This window comes from Poecilia reticulata, chromosome 15 (assembly GCF_904066995.2).
Source record: "Poecilia reticulata chromosome 15, P_reticulata-male-v2, whole genome shotgun sequence".
NCBI lineage: Eukaryota > Metazoa > Chordata > Actinopteri > Cyprinodontiformes > Poeciliidae > Poecilia > Poecilia reticulata.
In genome coordinates this window covers 12957228-12982387 of record NC_088844.1, presented here as the reverse complement: position 1 = coordinate 12982387, position 25160 = coordinate 12957228, and the positions used below count along the sequence as shown (strand labels likewise).

At 39.8% G+C, this 25160-nt stretch overlaps 1 protein-coding gene across 3 annotated transcripts in view; it reads left to right on the top strand.

The window, feature by feature from the left end:
* Positions 1-25160, top strand: part of ctbp2a (C-terminal binding protein 2a) — a 74846-nt gene that overhangs the window by 2557 nt on the left and 47129 nt on the right. For all 3 annotated transcript variants that reach the window (XM_008429308.3, XM_081616580.1, XM_081616581.1), the window contains exon 2: positions 24630-24775. In XM_008429308.3, the coding sequence (XP_008427530.2) occupies positions 24718-24775 (58 nt within the window). In that variant the 5' untranslated portion in view covers positions 24630-24717. The remainder of the gene's footprint in view (positions 1-24629; positions 24776-25160) is intronic.

Below are 25160 nucleotides of genomic sequence, written 5' to 3'. Positions count from 1 at the left end.
CCAAAGTTTTACACTTTTTTAGATTTCTAAGTTCCCCATGAATTCATGGCAGATGTTCTCCATCAGCGAAGCTTATGGATGGATTGACAAATAATAATTGATGCACCTGCATTTCAAGACGTAAGATTTCGTTGTAAGATTTCTGTATATTACGTCAGATTTTTTTGCCAGAGAGAATATTACCAAGATCAACGGCACGCAAAGGAATTACAAAGTTATCCCCGTTTAGCCATCAAAGTATGTTTCACAAACAGATTTTCAAAAATAAGTGCATCAAAGTACATGCTCTTTCGGGGGTGTACAATATATTGCAAATGTATTGTTATTTCAATAACACTCCACCGCCTCATAGCTTTGACACTTGAAACAAGCAGAAATTGGTTCTATGATGTGGCATGCTTTGCAGACTAAAGGCTCTGTGCCTCAAAGTTGTTACAGGGAAGAGCTAAAGCTCCACAAACCTTTAAGCAGCTGCTAATAGCTTAGCCCGAGAGAACATACTTAAAAAAAAAAAAAAAGTTCCGTGTTTGGTGTAATCGGCGTCCTGTCGTAGTACACCTGTTTTTGGCTTGTTGTAACTTGTCCTGTTGTGTCTTTGATGCATCCGAGTATCTGTGTTTGTGGTTGTCAAGGACAGTTTTGAGAGTGGATGTGTGCCGCTGCAGACAGCAGCAGCAGCAGGTGTCTGATTCTCCTCACCGATAAGAGCTGTTTGCCCTTCGCTCTTTGAAGAAAACTGGTCTCTCAGATTCTCAGTCTGTGTGTGTGTGTGTATGTGTGTGTGTGTGTGTGTGTGTGTGTGTGTGTGTGTGGGCACGCTCGCTTGTTGTGTGCCGTGGCTGATATGATATATACTGTGGCAAGAAATGAATAACTCCTCAGTTGCTTGCTCTTAAGTGCAGCCAAGTAATTTTTCATACTCTGGAGGCTGTTTCTCACCGTGTAGCTTTGTCTTACCACATTACAATCCCATACAAGCTTGTTTGTGTTGTTGCCAATTCTGAATTATGCATTTAACTCACAGCTGAGCTGCTGCAGCAGCAGGAAAACAAACGCGCCGTATTGCTTTGCTGTTTTTTGAAAGGTTTTTAATTGAGGCAATCAAAGACTATTGAGTTTTATCCACTTATTGGTGCCAAAAGTTATATGCGGCACCCTTGATATTTTGTGGTATGGAATACGCAAAATGCCTTAAAGGGAATTGTTGTTCCATGGCAATGAAACAATCTCTTTCCAAAATCCAACCTTCAGTTTTAGAACTAAATTTAAATGTAGTAATTTAAATGTTTCAAAATCCCATGCAAGGATTTTATTATTATTATTATTATTATTATTATTATTATTATTATTATTATTATTATTATTATTTTCAAAATAACATACATCTCAAATGATTCCTATGCAATAGAAATATTACAATTTCTTTTAAATGTTTTTCTGGGGGGTTGATCAGGATGTCTTATAGTGACTAATTAGTAATTTCTGAGTTTTTGTTTTCCTGTTGTGCAAGAGAGAGATTTGTTTCTCTTAGCTCCACTGCAAAATGGGAAAGACAAGCAAACATCATTTGAGGAAGGCAGATGAGTATTGATCAGGAAATGGCTAGACGCATAGTTGCTCAATGCTTAAAAAGTTTCAAATACTAAAAAACAAGTTTAAAACTTAAATATATCTACCAACACACTCAGTAAGAAGTTTACTGCAGCCAGGAGTTACATCCTGGGATAATATTGACACTCTTCTTTTAGAGAAAACAAAAAAAACGTGTCTCTATAGCAACCATGACATGCTATTTACATGCCAAGCAGGCTTTTGAGAGGCATGCAAAGAAAATGTCTTTCTGTTTGACCATTTCTAATGTAGACGCGCTGTCTCACTTGCAAAGCCAGTGTGAGTCTTCTTAGTGACTTTTATTCAGGAGTCTTTGAAATGCCTGAACAATTTGTCAAATCTGATACCCCAAGTCAGAAAATTGACAAATAAATAAAAACTGAGTCTCCTAGCAGGCTAACGATTTGAAACATAAAGCCAAATCAAGAGTGAAATTGTTCCCAAGACACAAAATCAACCTGTAATTACCATCTCAGCCACCAACCCGGTGCCACTTAGAGAACTTCTATTCAACTTTGTGAAATTATGAACAGCATCAAGTGCATTGCTGTGCAGCATGAACAGTCTTATAGACAAAGGCAGTCTGAAGTAATAACAGCTGAGATGCCGAGAATAATGGCAGCAGCAATTCTGTTTAAAAAAAACACAATTATTTCAGAGTTTTTCCTCCCAAAAGTACTTTGAATGCATAATACGATATATTTGAAATATTGTCTCATCTTCTGTATCCTGATTTTGACCCGTAGACACAGAGAGAGAGAGAGATGAGAGAGAGAGAGAGAGAGAGAGAGATGTGTACAGGGTAAAGAGAACACAGCGTGTTCACTCTGCATTACCGGAGCATAAATGAGAATTTCCCTAAATTATATTCTCATTATTGTATATAAAAAAAAAAACTCTCATGGCACCAGAGGAGCAACAGCATAGTGTTCTCTGTATTTATGATCATGGGAGTTTGCTCCCTCTGTCTGATGTGAAGCGTCACACTGTGCGCTGATTGTTCTGTTTTCCTAATGACTATCTCTTTCCCTCCATAGAACTTCTAATTACTCTCGTGTGCCTTCATGGAGCCTTCCAGACATACGTGTTGTGAGCTTGGGCAAGCTAAGGCTAGATAGATGAGTCGCAGACTGGAGATCGAGTGTTTGCTGACAGACAAAGATAAGAGCAGATACAAAAGGTAGTTTTCGAATAATTACGATGACTAGTAGAAATAAAACAGTCATTTGAATAGAACCTGTTGGCAACTTAACGCAGGGTTAAAAAATAAGTGTAAGTGACGCATGTTGTTCCAGTGTAAAAATCGAGACCTGATTAAAAAGTGATTGAGATTTGTCAGGCTGGAAACTGTTGCAAACTCCTTTCTAAAGCATTGTGAACCACAGTTGGAACCACTTGAACATGGAAGAGTGGGAAACCTTCCCATGAGTGTTAGACCGAGCAAAATTACTTCAAGAGCAGATTTATGACTCATCCAGAAGGTCATAAAAAAGAAAAAACCCAGATCAACATCTAAAGCACCGCAGGACTCTCTTATCTCGGTTAAGGTCAGTGTTCATAATTCGTCTATGAGAAAGCGACTCAGCAAAAACTGCGAAGTCAGACCACTGCTGACCAAACAGAACACAAAGACATATTTCACATTTCCCTAAAGCATCTTGATGATGTACACGACGTTTGGAGCGATGAAACGAATGTTGTGCATTTTAGAGGATGGGCTCCCAGCCACATTAAGCATAGAAACAGAAAAAACATCAGTAGTGTAATGATCTGGGGCTGCTTTGCTGCTTCAGGAGCAGAACAATAATTCATGAAACCATGAGTTTTGCTCTTTACCTGTAAATCCTGATGGAAAATGTGCGGCCATGAGATCCTGACCTAAAGTTTAAGTTCACTTGGGTTATGCATTAGAACACAACACCAGCAAGTCATCCTCTGAAAGGCTCAAATGAAACTAAACTAAGTTTTTAAGGTGGCCTAGTTAAAGTCCACACATATAATGTAATTGTGATGACGCAACACAATGTTAGTGGGCTACATAAGCCTGGAAACCCTCCAGTTTGTCTCAGTCCAAAAATACCTCAAAATATATAAAAGAAACAACCTGTCAATGCAAACGTGTAACGGCAGGTTTTTTTATTTCATAATATGTGAAGCAGTTATTTCAGAGCTGCAAATAACCCTGGTTATCTTTGGGAAAAAAAAAAAAGAAATTGCAAAAAGTCTGTAAGGTGGAGTGATACATATTTCCAGTGTATCATCATCATCTTCTTTATCTCTTCCAGTTTACCTCCTTTTCTTTACTCCCCAGTAACCAGAGATTTACACACCCGTCTTTTAACTCCTAAATCACACCACCATGAAAAAGTCAAGAAAGGGAATGATAAATGTTCTCCATCTAGTAGCACACGTGTGCCCGTGCTTGTGACTGTCATTTTTGCAGAAACTAGCAGAGACAAAGCACCATCTGCACCCAGCAGGCTGCTCTAGCTGCTCGCTCCACTCTCTGGAGCAGAGGCAAAGCATTGTTATGAAACTGACTCTTGCTGCCACCGCCGCCGCTGCTACTGCTGCTGCTACACGGTTTGTTAATGCTGACAGCTAATAATGTCCTCCTGGATGACTGTGCTTTCCTGTGGCCAAAGTGAGGAGACAGATACAAATGAAGAGAGGCAGGCAGGGAAGGAGCGAGGAAGACTGTAACAGCGGGGTTTGCTATCCTTCTCTCTTTTTCCCCCCCCCTGACCTGCTGATGTTCTCTTAAGACGATATGCTGAACGTGAGCGCGTTTGTGTTGGTTTTTATTTCCTTCCAACACTTGCCACTCTTGCCTCCTTTTACTCGCTCTCTCTGCACACTGGAGGGAGGTGGCATGGAGCGAGGAAAGGCTCCTTTGTGTCTCAGCAGACTCTCTCTGTTCCAGTCCAGCTGACATAGACTTGTGTCAGGAGAATCCATCCTGCTGATGTTGGGGGAAGCTGCAAACTGAAAGAGATGTCTAAAATGCTGAAGTTGGCCCGGGCTGGCGAGAGGAGACGGCTGTTTGTTTGCCATTCTGCTGAGCTCCAAATTTCGCGGGGAAAACTTTTCTGCTTGAACTTGCTGACGGAGATAAAGGGGAGGGGGGAGAAAAGAAACAAAAAAAGAAAGAGAGATGGAGATAGGAGGATTTGGGAGTCACTCATGGGCACACAATGCTTTGGCCATCACAGTTCTGTCACATTGACATTTAGACATGGTGAGGGTGGAGAAGAGTTAAAAGCCTGTTTTTTTTTTGTTTTTTTCCTCTTGTGTTCTCCTACCGCAAAACTGTTTTGCCACTGGTTACAATTTACAGAGACAGCAGTCAGTGAACCTTCCAACAGCATGAATATGCATAATAGGTCTGCTTTTCTTCTCTGCCCTCTGAGCTGTGTTCCTTTTTTTCTGTCCAGAGACCTGTCGTGTTGTGTTTGATTGGCCCTGACATTTGAAAAGGTCCTTGAATTAAAAAAAAAAAAAAAAGAGAGAGAGAGAGAGTTGTTTATGACAACTGAAGAACTCTGCTTGCAGCAGAGTAAAAATGGCATTTTGAAAGGAGCACAGCTCTTGCATATTTAAAAGCTAATGGCTCTGTGAGTGTGCTGGCTAATAGGATGTTTCAATCTGGTGTGGTGGAGTATGCACACTTTTAGTATGCATGCGCACTGTCTGAGTGCTACCTCTAATGGCGGAGGAAGATGCATGAACTCATTCTAACTTATTTCGTGGAGTTGAAGGTTTTCTTTTCCTACACTCCACCAGGGGAGTAGATTATCTCAAACAAAACGATTAAACCTTTAAGAAGGAAAAAATATATATAAAAATTTAGAAAATGTATTCCGTTCTTGAAAATCCAGCATCCGGGGGTCTATTATCACTATGGATATGATGTGAATAAAGTGCAACAGATTGTCTCCAAGTGTCAGAAAAAAAACAGCGTTTTGAGCCATGGCACTCCGACTTGAGGCCTTAACACATCACTTGTCGCACTTACTGGCACCAGTGTTAAAGATGTGGAAAAAAGGCTGTAAACAAGTTAATGTCCTGTAGCTGTATCCTCTATTATGGAAAAGGAAAAACTCCAACTTTTAATTTCAGTGCGTTTATGGTGCAGGGAATAAAAACCCCATACTATTTACGGTGTGTTTCTTGAAGGATTTCTGTGTTGATTAAACCATTTGGTTTAGATTGTCTGCTAAACCCTATGATGAACTATTTTCAGTGATCTGGCAGAGAAAACTGGGTTTTTATTTGAAATGTCCTGGTATTTCAAAAACCTCATGTCACGAACCCGTAGGATCTCCGGGTCGTGTGTCATAGATTCTCTACGTACGTCACAGAATCCTCTCAAAGGCAATACGCCAATGTAACAGGAGTTTCTTTTTATTTAATTTTTTTTTATAAATATACAATTTATCTGACTCTGTTTACACTTTAATTAAAAAATGGTATGTTGAAAATAATAATAATTGTTAGAATAATCTTTATCTGGATAGCAATCAGACCCTTCATGTCATTGCTGGTTGATATTCTATCAACAGTAATAAAACATTCTAGATCTCTAACTTCTTTTAATAACTTTTCCACCAGTTGCTGCTCTTCACTTTTCTGTTCCTTCAAGATGCAGCGTACAGATTTAAACGAGTGGATCTCTAACTTTTAAACACCGCGCTTCACATAAATGGTGTTCAAGGACTTCATTTGGTGCCATAAGTGCGATTATGTTGATGTGAGCCCATTGGCTTGGTAATTTTGCTGGCTTATCCTTCCAGACCAGCTGAAAAACAGCTCACGTATCACACGTTTATGCGTCCAACAGCACTTTTGCTTGCATAATTACTGGCGTGAGTCCAAACAACAGGACGACCTGGCAAATGTCCACAGAATCACTCGAAATCTAAACCGTGGTGTTAAAAAAGCAAGTGTCTGCACTCCGTTTTGAATTAAACGAGCAATGAATACGAGTGCGGCTGTAAACCGCGTCGCTCCATCAGCACAACACAAACGGAAGCTTGCATAATGTCACAAATATGAGTTACCTGCTTGGAGCTGAACTGGGAACGCTTTGTTCCTGGTTCCCATTGCTCATCTGTTTTGAAAATGAGCTTATTATCCACTCCTTTCGTTGCAGTAATGGGAGTGTTGACAGAATAACTGTCTGTGCTGTGTGATTGAGTTTTATCACCTAAGCTATCTCCATTATGAATATTACCAGTCTTTGGTGAGCCTGAGGGTAACTCTTTGATTCTCCTGAGAAGCTCTGCAGGAGGTTTCCTCTTTCTTCGTTAGCTTGTTCACACAATGTTGTGCTTGATTTTCACCTGAGATGCGAGATGAAAAAAAAAAGGAAAAAAAAGGGGGGGATTTAATGGGGTTTAATGTTTTAAAGAGTCCAGAGCAAGCCACACACAGTCGGCTCCTCCTCAGTCCTCTGAGATTTATCCCTTCAGGACTCGGTGAGAGGCTTGATATAGGCGTTACTGGTGTTTTCAAGCATATACTGTTTCAAGGCACTGCGCTTTAAAGTTTCAACAGCTTTTTACTCTTTAAGCTGCAGCAACATACGTTTGAGCTTACGGAAGACATTTAGTCAAGTTCGTTTAAAAAAAAAAAAAAAAAAAAATATATATATATATATATATAAAATATATATATATATATATTTTATTTTATTTTTTATTTTTTTTGACAAGTCAGCATTGCCTCTGTGATTAAGTTTGTGTAATTAGAGGACAGGCGAGTTCATCCATCCGTCAGGGATCGTGCTTTATGCTTGAGGGCAGCTTTCATTTCAAATTCAAAAATACTTTACTGACACCAAAGGTAAAGTAAATACCAAGAATCTCTTCATTTTTTCTGACAGACACAGAGTGCATTGTCGCTCAGCTTTGTTTTTGCTTCGTTGAAATTAGTTTCAGTTTTATTTAATTGTCATTTTTAACATTTTGTTGCTACTCCCCCATTTTGCAATGATTTGTTTTGTTTTTTTTTTAGAAAGGACGTTACTGCATGTCCACTCGTTGGTCTCATTAACATGCCATGTAGCTCAGGTGTCAATCTGGTGTTCTGCAACTTTTAAAGTAATTAGGTGACTAGTAGGACTCTGCAGAACTTAATTACATGCAGACGAGATATTGAACCCATTTGGTCCAGGTGTGCTGGACCAGTGGTGCATCTAAAAAGTTGCAGGAGTTTGAGGCCCCAGCTCCACAGGATTAAAGTCTAGTCACTGCGGAGGTCATATGAGGTCATGTTTTCTCTTTCTCTATCCTTTCTCAGTAAACCAGTGAGATAGTTGTGCAGTAGACTTCGAGCAGATTAGCTTTTTCAGAAGTACTTAGACTAGCCTGTCTGCTGCAGTGACCACCGTTCTGATACTGAGTTTGCTCTTTAAGTCTTTTTTATTTCTAGTTGCCTACATTTTTCTATTTAATTGGCAGAATTACTATTTTTGTCATGTAATTGAACAGGTGCACTTAATAATGTACTCTGTGAATATTTTTTTTTGCAGACTTCATATTTTAAGTCTGACCACATTTTATGATTAATTTTTGTGTTTTATTATTTTAACCGTATTTTTTCTATTTTCCCTTGACTACGCCGTTTCTCCTTTTTTTATTTTTATTTTTTATTTACTTTTAAACATTTCCTACGTTACGCTTTTGTGTGCTAGCTTAAAAGTGAGGTGCGCTGACCGTCTCTGTTTGCCGTTTTGCTGATGAATAAATTCAACTTGGCGTTGTCGAAAGCATACCGGTGCATGAAACCCATCAGGTGTACGGACTCATAAAGCATTATACAAAAAATACAAGTGTTTGCACAGAGGCAGAGATGACAGAGACGACAGACGCGCGCACGCTGTGATAAATGAGTTTATTATAAGCAAGCTATTAATTCAACAAGGAGGCTGAAAACACAGCAACACAACTCCTCAGAGGTTAAAGTGAAAAGGGACTAAATGTTCAGTCCGTGAAAGCAAATAAATGTCCGACACAAAATGCTCTTCACTGTTTAGTGGTCATTGCTGAAGCGATGAAAGACTCCCCGCTCCTCCCTGGAGTCGGGCTGCAGCCAGAAACCCACCTTGGCCCCGGTTCCCCGCCAACATGTCTGTGTTTTTTTGGTGTTTGTCTGTAGATGCATGTGTGTGCGTGCGTGCGCTTGTGTATGTGTGGGCAGCAGCGTTCAGCGGTGTTCTCACAGCCCAGCTGAGACTGACAGATGGAATCATTTCACACACAGACAGAGAGGCAGGATACAGGAAACTGGGGTGTGTTTAATAGTCCTGGTGCTGCTGTGGTTGGTATTAATCTAGGTCAGCGGTGTTCAGCTCATGGCAAGTTGCCCTCTGGGGCAAGCTTGGCCTTTCCTTGACCCCATTTATTCTTCATTTAGTCTTATAGTCTACATGTAGTTTGATGGAATAAAGCGTCTTGACAAGCCATTTTTATGCAGTGTCGGACATACAGTATTTCTACATTACTACACCAGTTTTCCCCGACCTCCACTCCTTTACACGGGCATCCTCTTAAGGGCAGAAATGCGTACCAAGGTTTAAGGTAAAGCTTTAAGGTAAAGCTTTAAAAAGTTTCTTTATATAGTGAACTTCCTGTTTAATTTAACTTCAATATTAGCTTTTCTTTGTTTCATGTGATGAACTGGGCAAGAGAGAGATTCTGCATGCTCTTAACTGGAATTGAGGAGAAAACTCACCTTTCTGTGAGAAGATTTTTTTCCCCCCCTCTAAATAAAAAAAAAAAAAAAAACTAAAAATGGAATCGCTCTCATCATGACTTCATCTCCACAGTTAATTTGGAGTTTAATTGCTTTTACAGTTGCTGCATATGCATCAGGTACTCTGTAGTAAATTAGCAGGGAAAGAGGGATCGTCAGGTTCACTAATTAAAACTTGTTCTGGCTAACCTCAACACAAAAATGTATCAGTGCACCTAATTAGGCTAAAACTATTATAAGGGGATCAAAAATTCACAAAGACACATGGATACAAGTAAAATGGGAAAAAGGCTACTTGTTATTATCTTCTTTAATTAAATCCAGTAAAGTGACTATTACTTCATGTTAATTTTTTCTGCATCTGGCTAAAGTAACAGTAAAAACACTGGCTATATTGCAACTGATTATTTTTTTCTCTCTCTCTGAAGCCTCTTTATTCTGCAGCCTATTATCAACTGCATTTTTGTGGACCATTTTCTGTGCATGTCTGCACTGTTTCCCATTTTGTCTAAACATTTTTACCGTATTTTAAAGACCTTGTAAACGGTGACCAGTGTGAAATATTTTCAGATAAAGGCACTACAAAGTTCAGAGACTCTTAACGCCTTGGCATATAGATACTTTCAAGAATGCTTGAGTTAATTTTTTTCAGTGAAATTACACATCAATACACCAGATGCAAACTTAGAAATGGTGATTTTAATTTTTTTAAGCCATTAAACGGCTCTATATTCTGCACCTTTAATTTACGTGGCACTGCGATGTTGTGAACACTCGTCACATCACTGCTTGAAGATCTGGGGTTCGAATCCCAGATCTGACCTTTTGAATATTCTGTTGTTGAATATTCCCTGACACTTTGGTTTCCTTCCATAGTCACAAAAATAAAATAAAATAAATAATTTAGACAATTCTTTTGGCTTGTGCTATGAGTGTAAACTTGAATCTGTCTTCGTTTCACATAATATGTCTTGTCTATCTACAAATAAATTAACTGCAACATTATTTTTAATCTCAGTTGAACAATATTTGTGTTGTTTTTTTTCCGCTCCCTGCACACATCTGCAGGGCGGTATGGTATTTCGTGGATTAATCTTAAAGAGAAGCTCATCCAAGCGTCTTATTGTCTGGTTTGTACATTTACGAATAGCATTGTCTCTTTCCTTGATTGAATTGCAGGCCTGGGGTCCCTGCCTTCATGTTGTCTGTCAAGAGGAAAATAGAACGGACAGATTTATTACCACAATAAAGGCATCTTGGACAAAGCCTCTCACCTGTCAGCTTAAGTAGTCGACGTTGAGACATTCCTGCCTGCGTGTCTATATTTTTGTTTGTGCGCATAGGCATGCAAAACACATTTAATTCAGTAGTTATGTGGGAAATAATTTCTTGTGACTGTGGAGATTTTTCACTACAGACTTTGTTTTAGTTCATTTGATGTGAGGAGCTGAAGGAGAGGAGAAGGGGGGGGATGGTTGGGTGAGTGGGCGAGTGGATCCAAAAGCCTGACTGAATGTGGCCATCATGCAGAGTAATATCACCATTATGCTACTGCTAGTGACTTATACGAATAGGCATTAATAACACAATTGCACAACAGCCAAAGTCAGCAGTTAGCACTGCTGCATTGTCGTTTAATTCGGAGCAAAAGATGGAGAGAACGCGAGAGGAGGAAGGGGAGGGAGGAGAAAGCGGATCTTTATAAAGGCAATGTAAAGGAGAAATTGGGAATGAAAAGGACGCCGTGTGCCTGAGGCTAATGGCACATGCAAAATAAAGCAAAAGGAGGAAGCCTGGACGGATAGTGATGGTGTCAGCAAGAAGAGGTGTAATTGTTTGTGGCTGGTGTGTTTCGAAAGAGAAGAAGAAAGAGGAGGAGTTTGAAAGGCGTAGATCAAGAATCTGAATGACAGCTTTACGTCGACGCCACTCTCAACCTTTTCTCTTTCTTTTTTTCCTGCTGCCCTTCACTTAAACGGTTATAAATCATATATTTTGTAGAAACACGTATAGTGCTCGCTGCGCCGTTGTTCCTCAAAATGTTGACTGAAGGGTATTTCTGTCACGGTTTGTTCTTGGGTTAAATGCAATAAATGTCAAGAAACAACCTCTCTGTTTTTCCTGGCCTTTGACATTCATGCTAAATGTTTGTTACTTATTCAATATATATATATATATATATATATATATACAGTATACTTATGTATGTATATATGCCTTTTTTAAGCTGTGGCTTCAGCGTGTCCTGACGGGGACATCTTAAGAAGAAAAATGATAAATATCAATCACTAGAGAATAGATGTAGTTATGCTTTCATTCTAAATTGAAACCATCTTTCATTTTTTTTCTGAAGGCTGTCACATTTCCCTTCTGCTGGTGTGAATAATTGACTATAAACTTGCTGCTAGATCTTTCTCGTGTGTGTGTGTAAAGGTGCTGTATTTTAAAGTTCACATAGACTATTGAAGGGCAAGGGCCAACAACCTTTTTTTCTTTTGAGGAGCTCCTTTTTATAGTAAGGGTATCTTTTACAACTTTTATTCCCAGTTGAGTTTTGGTTTGTAGCTCATTATAGTCATATTTCTTTTCATGTTACAGTTCAAGAAATAGACCAAAAGTTATGAAGGGATTAAAGCGAAGACGAGACATTCTGCAACAGTGTCGAAAAATTGTAAACAATTGACAATTTTAAGGTGAGAAAACCAACGTGGGCATCAATTCAAAACACAAAGCAAAGTCAAAAGTAGTGATAGGAAATACAGAAGGCTGAATGTGAGTTAATAAGGCAATAGCTCTTTCATAACATACTTCAACGTAGTACCAGGGAAACTTTTTGGCATCTCTATGTGTTTTGGAAAAGGACCAAAGTCAGACCATATCTGCTATGGTCCTGACCCGCCAAGTCACAGGCCCACATCAGCTGGTTTGTAAAAGGTTAAGCCGGGTTTGCAGGTCAAAGTAGTGTCGTGGTTAGAACGTATGGCTTGTGTGATCAGGCAGGAATTACAAGCATAAACAAAACTCTTTCGATCCAAAGAGTGAGAATCCAGGCAGAGACACGTACCGCTCTGCTACTGAGACCCTCATTAGGTATTTGTGAGGGATTGGAATCCACCTTACAGGTTCTTCTACGGTACAGTAAGTTTAAATGCATTAGTATTCCTGACAGCATGCTGTTAGCACAAAACGAAGTGCAGCACAAAGAATCTGTCCTTGTGTCTTATGAGTGAGTCGTTGGCTGAAATTTCATGAAAATAAATCATTGACTGTGGCGCAAAGATGGCAACGCTTGAAAAAATATTTGTCCTGAAATAAGATATCTAATGGCGATGTGATTACCCTGAGTAACATTTATTTTTTTAAAGTGTTTTAGGAGTAGTTTTACTGCATAATACTTTTTATTGTCACTTTTACTTGAGTAAAGTTTCTGGATTCTGCACTGAATGAAAAACAAATGTTTTAATCAAAAATGCACCAGACATTTCCAGTTTGTGTTAATTTGAGACTTAGTTTTCTATCCGCAGAGTCGGGTCCTGCTTTGATATTGATCTTCTATATGTGACACTTCAAACCATGACACAGCCCAAGACATTTTCCATATTTGTACTGTTCATTAACAGTTGTGTGTTTATTGAAAGCAAAACTAACTGGAGAAATATGCTAAAGCTCCTCCAAATCACACACGAGTGACTCATCGTCTGCAAGAGATTAATGGACATATTAAACTGCAGCCGCCTGTCACCTTCAGCATTCATTGCAAGCTTAATTGGGCTTTAACTTTGTTAATATGTAGAAAGTTGGGTGGCTCCACTCTGCTGGGTTGCAGACTGTCTGCCTTGTAAATGTGCCTGTGCCACAGGGTGTGAGCCACGCCATGTTTGATGCAAGGTCGTAATTTAATCTTAGACATAAGGTTATAAAATAATATATTTTCAGTAAATTAATATCTAGTTTTTTAGTTGTTTTTTTTTCCATTTCAAGCCTATAAAAGTCTTGTCAAACAAGTGATTAACTTTTATATGTATGATTTTAAGGACGTAAAATTCAAAAGGGTCGGAGGGGAGGCCGAGTCCAGTTTTCTTACCCCAGTAACTTTATGCTCACAAACTTTATGCTCAGGCATCAGGGGTCTGGGTGCTGACTCTGATAAAACTGCCTCTTACAGCTGTAGCGTAAACTCACCCTTGAGCTGTGGGGTTTTTGTTTCTTTTAACGCAGGGATGTCAAACTTGTTTTCAATTTGGGCCATATCACGATCAAGAACTTTTGAGCCAGAATGTATTGATAAAATCCAACATCTTTTTAGATTTGTGTAGTTTGACAGGTTAAAAATTGCTTTGATTTGAATGACAAAATGCAGTTTGCAACTTTTGTAAACAAGTTATTTTTCACGCATTTGTTAAAACTGTCGTCATGTCATTTCTGCATAATGTTAGACGTATAATCTATGAAAAATAGATTCCCTGCTTCCTTTGTTTATATTGCATTGCTTATAAAATTTGCATACTGCAGTTTTAACCACACAGCTGTTATTTGACAGGCTTTTTTGTCCCTCTAGTCTAGAGCCTAGAGAGAAATGCAAAAAAAAAAAAAGGCAAGACGGACATGTTTGACACAATTTTCTGGTTGGTTCACGATGTGTTTTTTAGGGTTTCTGCTATAAAATGCAATTATATTTTATTCTCTGGTCAACATTTGTGAATGAACAGTGTTTAACTTGCAACAGAAACTCTTCTTTTTCTTGGATAGAGTGCTGCCATTATAGATGGCTTGATTTAGAAAAAAAAAACACCTCTATTTGACCTTCTCTACCCACCCGCTGTGATTTTAACGTTGTTACCAACCACAACAAGATCTCTGGAGCTGCGTTTTGTACTGTCCTTTGTGGCTGTGACTCGTTTCTGAAGTTAGAAAATGGTTTTCTGCTTCTGAAATGTCTTCACGTACAGGTGTCATGTGTTGAAGTATGTCACGGATTTTTAACGCCATGAACTGCAATAATGCAACATAGCTCTTAGTAAGGCACTTACTGTACTCTGACATTCCCCATCCAACCTGGTTAAGTTTTAAGTGTTTCTAAATTAAAGAACTACACTTCAGACTAGGGCTGTATAAGTAAATCGATTCGGCGATATATATCGATATTTTCCGCCCTCGAAAAGTATCGATTTTTCATCCGCGAGTATCGATCCGTTAAACCATAGGTGTCCATATAGCCTTATAGCTCTTTTTAACGTCTTGTTTGTTATGGCGTAGCAGCACGGCTCCGCCTCCCTCAGTCTCACTTTCAACTTGAGCTTAAAGTGCACATTATAAACTACACACCAGTTTTTAAATTGTGTTAATAGGCCAAGTATAACCGGAGTTATGCTAAAATTAGTAAACCATATTTTTCTGAATGTCAGAGAAATGTCAAAAGCTCCGCCATTCCCCGGTTTTTCCGATTATGTGAGAGGGAATGAGCTTCCAAACGTACAAAACGAAACGAAACATTAGATTCCTGTGTTTTTGGAAATGTTCAATCTTCAATAAATAACGATGGGCTGTATTTTCTTGCTGAGAAACGAAGTAAAGTTGCGCAAGTAACCGTGAAAGAAAAGCAGAACCGAGACGCGGAAAGGAGTAGCGGCGCGAACGGAGCAGCTGCAAAAGCAGTGAGATCGCGAAATTAATGCAAATTTCAACTGGTAGCATTCACTTCGTAATTAGTTTTTAGCTTAGCGGCTTTTGTTCTGGATATAAAGGATTACCTGAAGAATGAACATGGGTTGATAACATCCGAAGCGGGCGCGCAGCGGCGCTGCGTTTTGAGCAGGAAGACGAAGAGGAAAAAAACCCCAGCCGGAAACCGCGGCTCCGTGAGGATTTCCATGATAACAATGGCTGATCGATCATTCTTATTAGCAACAGACAAAGAGTATCAGAGGCTGAGAGAACTATGAGATCCTGGCAGTCTGAGAGGCAGTTACTCAGAGATCCAAGCAGGAGAAAAGCTGCGCTGCGTAGCTGCAGGGAGTCGATCACTACAGGGTGAGGCGGAGCCACAACTTTAGCAGTTAGAAGAAAGCAGCTTACAGCCACGGCTAACTCCGGGAGCCAAGGTAGAAAAGCCTTTTTCCCCATAGTCCAAAAGACTGCATTTGTGGCTGCATTTTTACTCCAAAATGCAGCCACGGTGTCCAGAAGAAAAAACATAAATGCAATCATTTGCATATTGAGAGTCTACAGAGTCTGATAATCTCTCCACTCTGCTCCTGGATTACCGTTTAAATATGTCAAATCCACATGAATTAAATGACAGAAACTAATTCTCTCACTGCATCTTTGATTCATTTTGTCCAGCTGCAGACTGTTAGACTGTCCAATCAGAGTCAGGTATTGTGTAGTTGGTGCTTTTAATCAGTTTTCAGTTAACAAAATTCAAGTCTATGGAACACAAAATGTCACTAAAATCACTCTGTCCTTCTAGAATCTTTCAGAAAATCGCAAAAAGGCACTGAATCGTATCAAATTATATCGCTCAACAAATATCGTGATACATATCGTATCGTGACCATAATGATCATATATCGTATTGTATCATGAAATTATTGTATCACTACACCCCTACTTCAGACGCATGACAAGCTTCAAGAATTCACCTTTTACAAACTTAGCATACTGCTGCACTTTGTGCTTCGAGCAATGATTTAGTCTGCAGTGCAAGAAGAGGAAGGTTTCCCACAGAACAAGCAGATGAGCATCTAGAATGCTCGCATTATATAACCCTCTACAATATAAAAAGGATAAACGAGGTCTTATTAAGACCTTACAGTTTACTGCAGGTTGTACAGAGTACAGCGGGTAGATTAAATGCTACTAAGAAAGGGGAGATTTTAAGGTTTACATAACATTTGTGGATAAGCATTCCTTTCAGCTGTCAAAAATGCAGCACTCAAAGTTATGGGGAATGTGTCAGCCCGCATAGTGAAAATGTTGCCTGTCAGAGAGTGGAATGAATCCATTTACCAAGAATATCATGAGCTTTGCGTCACTCACGTCAGTCAGCTGCGCTTTGGTCACAATCTGGTAACATTCGTGGACTTGTTAGGTTAGGAGAACCTTAGAACATGTCTACCCGACCGCAGCTAACATGGAGTTTAGGCGGTGAGCGCTACCTCTGCATACTGAGCCGGGCGGCAGTCCCAGGAGCTCGTGTATTTATTGTCATTTTTGTGTGCATTTCTCCTCTCTTCCCCTCTCCCTCTCCTCCAGCTCTAAGCATGTATTTTCTCTCAGGTCAAACCCTTTATTGTTAAGTTACATAAGAGCACTTAGTCAACCAACAGTCGAGCAGCGGCAACGTTAAGGGCTGCAGGATAACCGTACTTCCTCTCTGGCACTCTTCTGGCTGAGAGCTCTGCTTTAAGTTGCTGTTGACTTTTCAACCCACTTAGTAAAGTTAACTTTTTTTTTTCCTACTTTTGAAAAAACGCAGTGACTTTCCTTGCATGGTTCAAAACTCTTGAATTGGTTCATAGAAATTAATAAATGTGTAGTGTTGAGCTTGTGTAGCTTGTTGTGCCATTGTTTGAGTGGTATACAGTATTTATAACTAGAACATTTCTGAAAAAATTTAAATGGGGTCTGCCAAAGTGTGCTGTCTGATGCTACAAATTAGCATCAATGCTAAAGTAAGCTGCAATGTGCTCAATAGCATGTGGTGAGTCACAAACATGTTGAGTAACATGGACTTACTCCATTCTGTATGTTAAAATTAGTGTACAAGTTAAAATGAGCCAAATTGCTAACATTAGCCTAATTGCTGTCACTAGCATGTTGTTTTACATTTTCTTCCTCCATTCAGTATACTAAGTGTGACTAATAAATATGAAAAATAGATAAAAGCTATTTTTAGGGAAAAGGCTAATGCTAATGGTTGAGCAGTGAAATGCTAATGTTTGTGCAGTGTATTAACCGACAAGAGATGCAACTTCTATCATGAATATAGATTAGCCAAAAACCCTATAAATTACAATAAAATACTGCTACTTCCGCTAGTCACCAGAAGTAAGACCCATAATCGTTTCCCCAGTAAGCCTCTCATGAAGGTGGATAGAATGTTCAGTTCCAATGGTATCAATGACATCAGCAGTGATGTCATCACTCTATGATATCACAAGGGAATCTCTCTCTTAAATGTAGCTGGCAGACAGGATTTTCTCTGATCCGCTCCACAGTTCTATCGCGACAGATCACCCTTCAGAGCACGTTCGACGTTCAGAGAAGCAAGAAGTTACAGATATGAAGCAACAACAGATTGTTTGCGAGCATGAAGCTTTTCCAGCTAAGCTTTCATGGGTCGACATTGTAGACCGTAACATCCAAGTCGACTACGACGCTGTCATTTTCCCTGTTGAAGATGACAGCCCCATTGAGCCGGAAGTTGAATCAGAGATCCAGGGGGAATCAAGTCCTTCCGGCAACTTTGAAAGTCCAACATCTTTGGAAGTCAAGCAGAAAATAACACCCTCTGCTGACTTCAAGATCACCCCCTCAGTGGAAGACGTGGCAAAGACTAGCCAACACGTCAAAGATTTGACAACGCAGGTAGACGATCTTAAAACAGAACTGCAGAAAATGAATTCTGAACTCCACGAGGAAAGAGACAGAAGGATTGCATGTCAGGCTGAAGTCAAATCCCAGCAGGAGGAGATTCAAAGACTGCAAAACATGTTGGAAAAAGAACGTCACCTGCAAGTCAAACGTGAACAAGATTCTTGCTCTACCAAAGTTACAACTGACAAGAACGTTCTTAAGCAGCTGGAATACTTCAAGTGGGAGGCTGTAAAATACGCCTCCCACAATAAAGGTTTGATTGAAGTAATGATGGAAGAATACCAAGTGAGACTCAAATATGAGGAGCAGCTCAAAAGTCACTCTGAGCAAGCTTCCAAATTTAAGTCTCAGGAGGAAATGGTGAAAGCTCTGCAGGGTCAGGTTGCGGACCTGAAGGTGGAGTTGAAACTTGCTCTAGAAAACAACTATCCTAGAGTCTCCACCCGACCAGAGGTCCCCCTGCAAAGAGAAGGCTCCCCACAAACAGAGGAGACCAATGATAGACAGACCTCCAATCAACCAGGGAGATCTGAAGAAAGATGGACCTCCAATCAACCAGGGAAGTCTGAGGAAAGATGGGCCTCCAATCAACCAGGGAGGTCCGAAGAAAGACGGACCTCCAATCAAATAGGGAGGTCCGAAGAAAGACAGACCTCCAATCAACCAGGGAGGTCCGAGGAAAGACAGACCTCCAATCAACCAGGGAGGTCTGAAGAAAGATGGACCTCCAATCAAATAGGACGGACCTCCAATCAACCAGGGAGGTCCGAGGAAAGACAGACCTCCAATCAACCAGGGAGGTCTGAAGAAAGATGGACCTCCAATCAACCAGGGAGGTCCGAAGAAAGACAGACCTTGAATCAACGAGGGGTCTCCATGCATAGCCTGGCTCAGCCTTTGCCCCAACCCACACTCAGGTTGCAAACGGAGGAGTCCACGGAAAGCCAAACCTCCACACAAACATGGAGGTCCGAGGAAAGACAGACATCCATGCAATCAACCTCCACTGGTTGCATGGAGGGTCTTCATGTTGGCGTTGGCAGGAAGGCCAAGAAGCTAAGCCCAGCTCGGCCTTTAAAGCGACCCACACCCAGGTGGCATTAACCTAGGTCACTATCCAAGCCCAGGTTTTGCTAACACTTTGCATTATGAAAATTTGAGGCTTTGCACAAATTTGGCAAAGCCTCAAACTGTTTAACAAATATTCATCCATCATCTAACATACCTATGATGGATGAATAAAAAGTTGACAATAAAATACGAAACAGAGAATTTGTGAAAATTCATTTGGCTCTGCTACTGTCCAGAAACAACCAATCAGAACCAAAAGACAAACTTTTGGTTCTGATTGGTTTCTAATGTGTTGAATGTGTCTCAGCATATTCAACACATTAGACTATTAGTGTACTGCAGCTATGCAATTGGCAGAAAAACAACCTAACATTATATCATCATTATTTATAGAATGATTTAGAAAACAAAATTTTATACAGGCTAGTCAAAACTATTTCGACCCATATTAGAACTTTGCATTGATTTCCCTTCATTTTAGTAGCTGCGATTTTGCCTAACCCAAACCAATACGAGTGTATTCTTAACATTAACTAAACCTTAATTCACATCTTACCTCTAAATATTACCCCTGACAGAAGCAATGAATCCATCATATTAGGACAAGTTTTTGGTCCTAATATGGTGGACCTAATATGACACTGGACATATAATGGTGCGTTCATACCAAACACATTTTGACCGTCAGGCGCATCTGGTTTACATTCAAACTCTATGTGGAGGCGCGTCGAGGGCGGTTGTGGCGCTCTTCCAGCGTCTAGCGCAGCACCATTTGAACAGTTTGGAGCGTTTGACGCATCCAGTGCATCAAATACTTCACATAGACTTTGAATATAAACCAAACTCGCCTGACGCTCAAAACGTGTTTGGTGTGAATGCACAATTAGAATGTTTAATGGTGCATTAAACATGCACCATTAAACATCACTGACATCATTATGTCTGTGATGTCATCACTGTCATAATCAGCGATGACACTGATTATGTCAGTGTCATAATCAAGAGTGACATCATAATCAAGATGACAAGAGTGACATCACTCTTTGATGACATCAAAGAGTGATGTCAGTGATGACATCACTCTTTGATGCATCAAAGGAATCTCTCTCTTGAGTGTAGCACACAGACTGTTTTTTCAGACCTGTTCCTTATAAGTTAACTTGTAGGTTCCTGAAACTTTTAAGTTATGAATCTTCTACAGGAGCATTAAAATTATTTGAAGGTACAGAATCAGCCTAGTAGGTTCACATTCTCTGGTGTAAAGTTAATTTTTCAGTACTGGAATTGCACCGAGGATAAATTACTTTAATCAAGGCATGTCATGAATATATGTGCATACATTCCATCTTAAGTACATAGCATAATAGTTTTTGTTGCTTTTTCCACCACTAGATGGTATAACATAAACAGCACTATTCAGAGATGCAATGAGTTTATAGCAGCGGCCCTGATGCCAACATCTCCAGAAAACATATTAAAGATTGTAGCATGTTTTACACACATCACTGAATAGATGCTTAGAACAGATAAATATGTGGATGTGCCAAAACGTTCTCCAGCTAAACAGAAACAAAACTGAAGTTATTATCTTTGGACCTAAAGATGAGCGAACTAGAATCAATGCACAGCTTCAGTTATTACAACTAAAAACCAGCGATCAGGCCCGAAACTTGGGAGTAGTGATGGACTCTGACCTGAACCTTCAGAGCCACATTAAGACAGTCACAAAGTCGGCCTTCTATCACCTGAAGAACATCTCCAGGGTTAGAGGACTTATGTCTCAGCGCGATCTAGAGAAATTCATCCATGCGTTTATCTTTAGCCGCATTGATTATTTCAACAGCGTCTTCACAGGTCTGACTAATAAATCAATCAAACAGCTGCAGCCTATCCAGAATGCTGCTGCTTGGGTTCTCACTAAAACCAGGAAGATAGAGCACATAACACCAGTTTTAAAGTCCCTACACTGGCTTCCTGTAGCTCAGAGAATAGACTTTAAAATACTGATGTTAGTTTATAAATCTCTGAACGGTTTAGCACCACAATACCTTAAAGATCTGTTATTACTGTACCAACTGTCTAGACCCCTCAGATCTTCTGGTTCTGGTCTGCTCTGCATCCCCAGAACCAAAACCAGACGAGGAGAAGCAGCATTCAGTTTCTACGCACCACAGATTTGGAACAAACTTCCAGAAAACTGTAAAACAGCTGAAACACTGGGTGCTTTTAAATCTCAACCTAAAACTCACCAGTTTAGAGTTGCTTATGGCTAAATTAGGGTTAGAGTGCGGGTTTTGATGTCTTCCATGTTTTTATGTCTTTAATGTTTTTAATTTCTTCTTCTTTCTTTTCCACGTTTTAATGATGTAATGTTTTTTTTTATTTTTTTTTTATCTCTCTTTCTCACTGATTATTTCTGTTTTTATTTTAATTATGTAAAGCACTTTGAAATGCCTTGCTGCTGAAATGTGCTATACAAATAAAATTTGATTGATTGATTGATTGATTGATTGATTGATCAGGGCTGGTGTCGCTGTAACAGATGCTGATTTCCCTGTAAAAAGTCTAGAACAGGTAGGAGTGATGAGGCAGAAACAAATCTGTGCTTCACTAATCCTCCTGGAATCTGTTCTCGTTAAATAGTTAACATTTCCAAACAGCACCATATCTGATCTTTCTTCAAAATAATCATTATGTCCATGTTATTTTCTTTGTCATTCTAGACAATATACTTATTCCTGTAATAAACAGTTTTAGATCTTTTAATACAAAGGTACAGCTTATGTCACACACTTAAGTCTCAGAATATCCCCCCATCTGCTACTGCATAAAAAATATACAATATATTTGGGGGGGGGTTTCTGTACACCAACATTTTCACAGAAAGACACAATATAGCTAAACAGATTCGACTCATGTAAAGAAAAAACAATCTAAACATGTCAATAATACTTTCCAACAACTTTCAGAACCATTTTATTTCAAAGCTGATAACCGACGGTGTATTAAGCAATCTGTACATATAAACAGATCACAATTCAGCTCCTGTACTACTAAGCTGTACAGCGGTTACCGTTAGAACAGCGGTTAACTGTTCTAGTTAACCTTAGCTAACTAGAACCGCCGTCGCTCTTTTTCCTCCCAGGGCCCAATGGTTCAGTTGCTATGACAACACTAAATAAAACACAAAAGGAAAAGGTCTAGTAACGGAGTGTTCCACCATGTCTGTAGTTCTAAAGAGCAGCTCTGAGGGGCAGACAAAAGTCTACGTCTATTTTGAGTGGCACTGTTTTGTGTCAGACTTTTGTTTTGAGTTGAATTTGGCTTGTTTTGTATTAATTATGTCACCACAGTTACTCGAAATGCCAACAAAAGCAATAGCTCCCCTCATGGGATCGAGCCGCACGTTTTTATTGTGAAGGGGGCACGCAGTGGTACGAGCCACATTAACGGCACTAGGAAGAGGCAGTTACTTTGAGGTATAGGACAGTGCTTGCCTATGCATTGCTATGGCAGACCCCAATTATAAAGACGTGATTTTAACACTGTAGCACATTAGCATTGATGATGCTAACAAGTTAACTGAGGGAACAAAAGGCGGACTGAAGTTTTTTTTATTTTTATATCAACTCTTGCACTGCCGTTTGCTGTCATTGGCAAAGATATGTAAAAAAAAAAAAAAAAAGCCTTAAATTCAATTAATAATTTAATGCAGTAGCACAATCTCTCATTTAAATTTTAAGGAAACTTAGCCTTTAACTTAAGCACATTTAAGCACATTGCTGGACTAAATAAGAGCAAAACTTCAAGGGTTGTTAAGCAGGGAGGGTAAAGTAGTGATCCTTTAAAGAACGGATTACACAGTGTTGTATTTTATCTACCTGTTGTACACTCAGTGTGTTTGTATGTTCTGGGAAGCTGTTTTGGTGTATTATTGGGGCAGCTTTCATCACTGAAGTTCTTTTGTTTTTTCTCCAAGAGACTTTCAAGTAAATATAGAGATCTGACTTTATTTGAGTTGCAAAGTTGACGTTCATATTGCACGTGGACCTTAGAGGCCCTAAACCATGTCCTCTTTGGTCTAGAGACTCCCCTGCCTCTGAGTGACTGTTTCCTGCTTTTTCTTTTGCTCAATTACTTCTCCTCTGACTCCCACATGTGGGTCTTTGGCTCTTTGGGAGAAAGCATACTCTGTGGAGGAGGAAATCTGTGACATGGCTTCAATCTAAAATGTGCTTGGTTAGTAGAAAGAAATGAGCAAACTTCACGATTATGGTTGTTTCTTTTTCTTTTTTTAACTATACATTAGCTGCTTTGCACAAAACAGTACTGTCAATATTAAAAATAAGCCATAAATTCATCACTCTCAGCGTTTGACCTGCCACCCATACCAGTGAAGCATATCAGCGGTGATCGGATGCATTCAGATTGCACATATCAATACATGTTAAAACCATATTCCAATGTGTGGAAGTGCATTTAGGACAAACATAGAATGAAACGGAGGTCAGAAAATTACAAAAAAAATTTAAAAAAGCACAGACAGAGCCGCAGTTGTAATGTAGGAGGAGGTCAGAATGAACTCGTCCTCTTAGATGATGCTTTTCTAGTACTTTCCTCTCCCTCCCATCAGCCCCCCTTTTATGTCTTTATTCTGCTGATACAACCTCCTCCTGTCTGCTGACTAACTGACCCACATTCCTCTGTGTGACTAGTTGCCCTTCTTGTGTATGCGTGTGTGTCAGCCCACATTTCTGCTTGCCAATTTTTGTCTTTCTGTGTGCGTGTTTGTGTGTGTGTGTGTGTGTGTGTGCGTGTGTGTGTGTGTGCGTGTGTGTGTGTGTGTGCGTGTGTGTGTGTGCGTGTGTGTGCATTCTTGTGCCAACTTCTGTCTGTGTTTGTCTGCCTCATCTCTCCCCACTAAAACTGGGGGGGGGGGAAGAAAATCCTCAGTTTCTCCCAGGCTTGAGTAGGAACCATTTAGGTTGTAGTTTTATGGAGTGTCATTTTCCATGATGATTTATGAGATTTCTCATGTGATTGTTTTTTTTTTTCTGATTGTGCTATTTTCTGTTGGCAATTTCTTAATCGGATCTAAATAAATGGGCCTCCTACACATGAGACTCCCTCTAGTGGTGAGTTTCTTTGTGGCACAGTTCAGGAAATTCAGGAACCTCTTAAATGATTTCAGTTACTTTCAAGGCTTCCTCACTTTGACTCATTTTTAGTTAGTGTAACAATTTAGCTAACTCTGCTGTGGATTTAATTGGCTTTCGCACTGCGAGCACATTCCCACATCTTTAATTTGTGCATCATGCATTTTTCATATAATGTAAGTGATGTTCTACTTTGCATAATTCAGAATTATGGCTCTCCCCCCTGTTATATGTCGCTTTAAGTCACAGTTTATTTTAATTGTGCCATCCCAAGGGCGCAACGTATGTAAATGAGTTCTATATTAACTGCACTACAAAACATCAAATGATACCGTTCCTGTAATGTATTGCGGCACATGTGCTACCTCATGAGAAAAAAAAAAATCACAAATCCAAACAATTTAAAATTTTTTGTTTCCCTGCTTCCTTGTATTTCAGATATAAAACACCAACAAGATAACTTCTTGTGGACTGAAGCTGTAAACCTGAAATCCAGAGAGGAGAGAGCACTCACTGCTTGGACAGGATGGCGCTGGTCGACAAACACAAAGTCAAACGGCAGCGGCTGGACAGGATCTGTGAAGGTGAGTCGCTCTCCTCTCTGCCTGTGTTAGACGTGTTCAGATCCGAATGTGCAAATTGATCACTTTGATCGCACATGGGTTTGAACTTATTCACTTATTTTTCTTCGTCATTAAAAGTCTGCGACGAGCTTTTCATCCCGCAGCTACAAACTCGGTGAGAAGTCAGAGCGATCGCTTGAATTAAAGTGTCGGTGCGCCGAACATCTCAGAGGAAGCCCTGAGACTGACTAAGGCTTCAGACATAATAGGATGGATGTCTAGCAGAGCAGTGGAGTATGTGTGTGTGTGTGTGCGTGCGTGTGCGTGGGAGGTAAAGGACGCCTGGTTGAAAGTCAAATGAGACTTGAATTTGATGTAACCAGATTGCTGTAGAGATGAAGAAAGG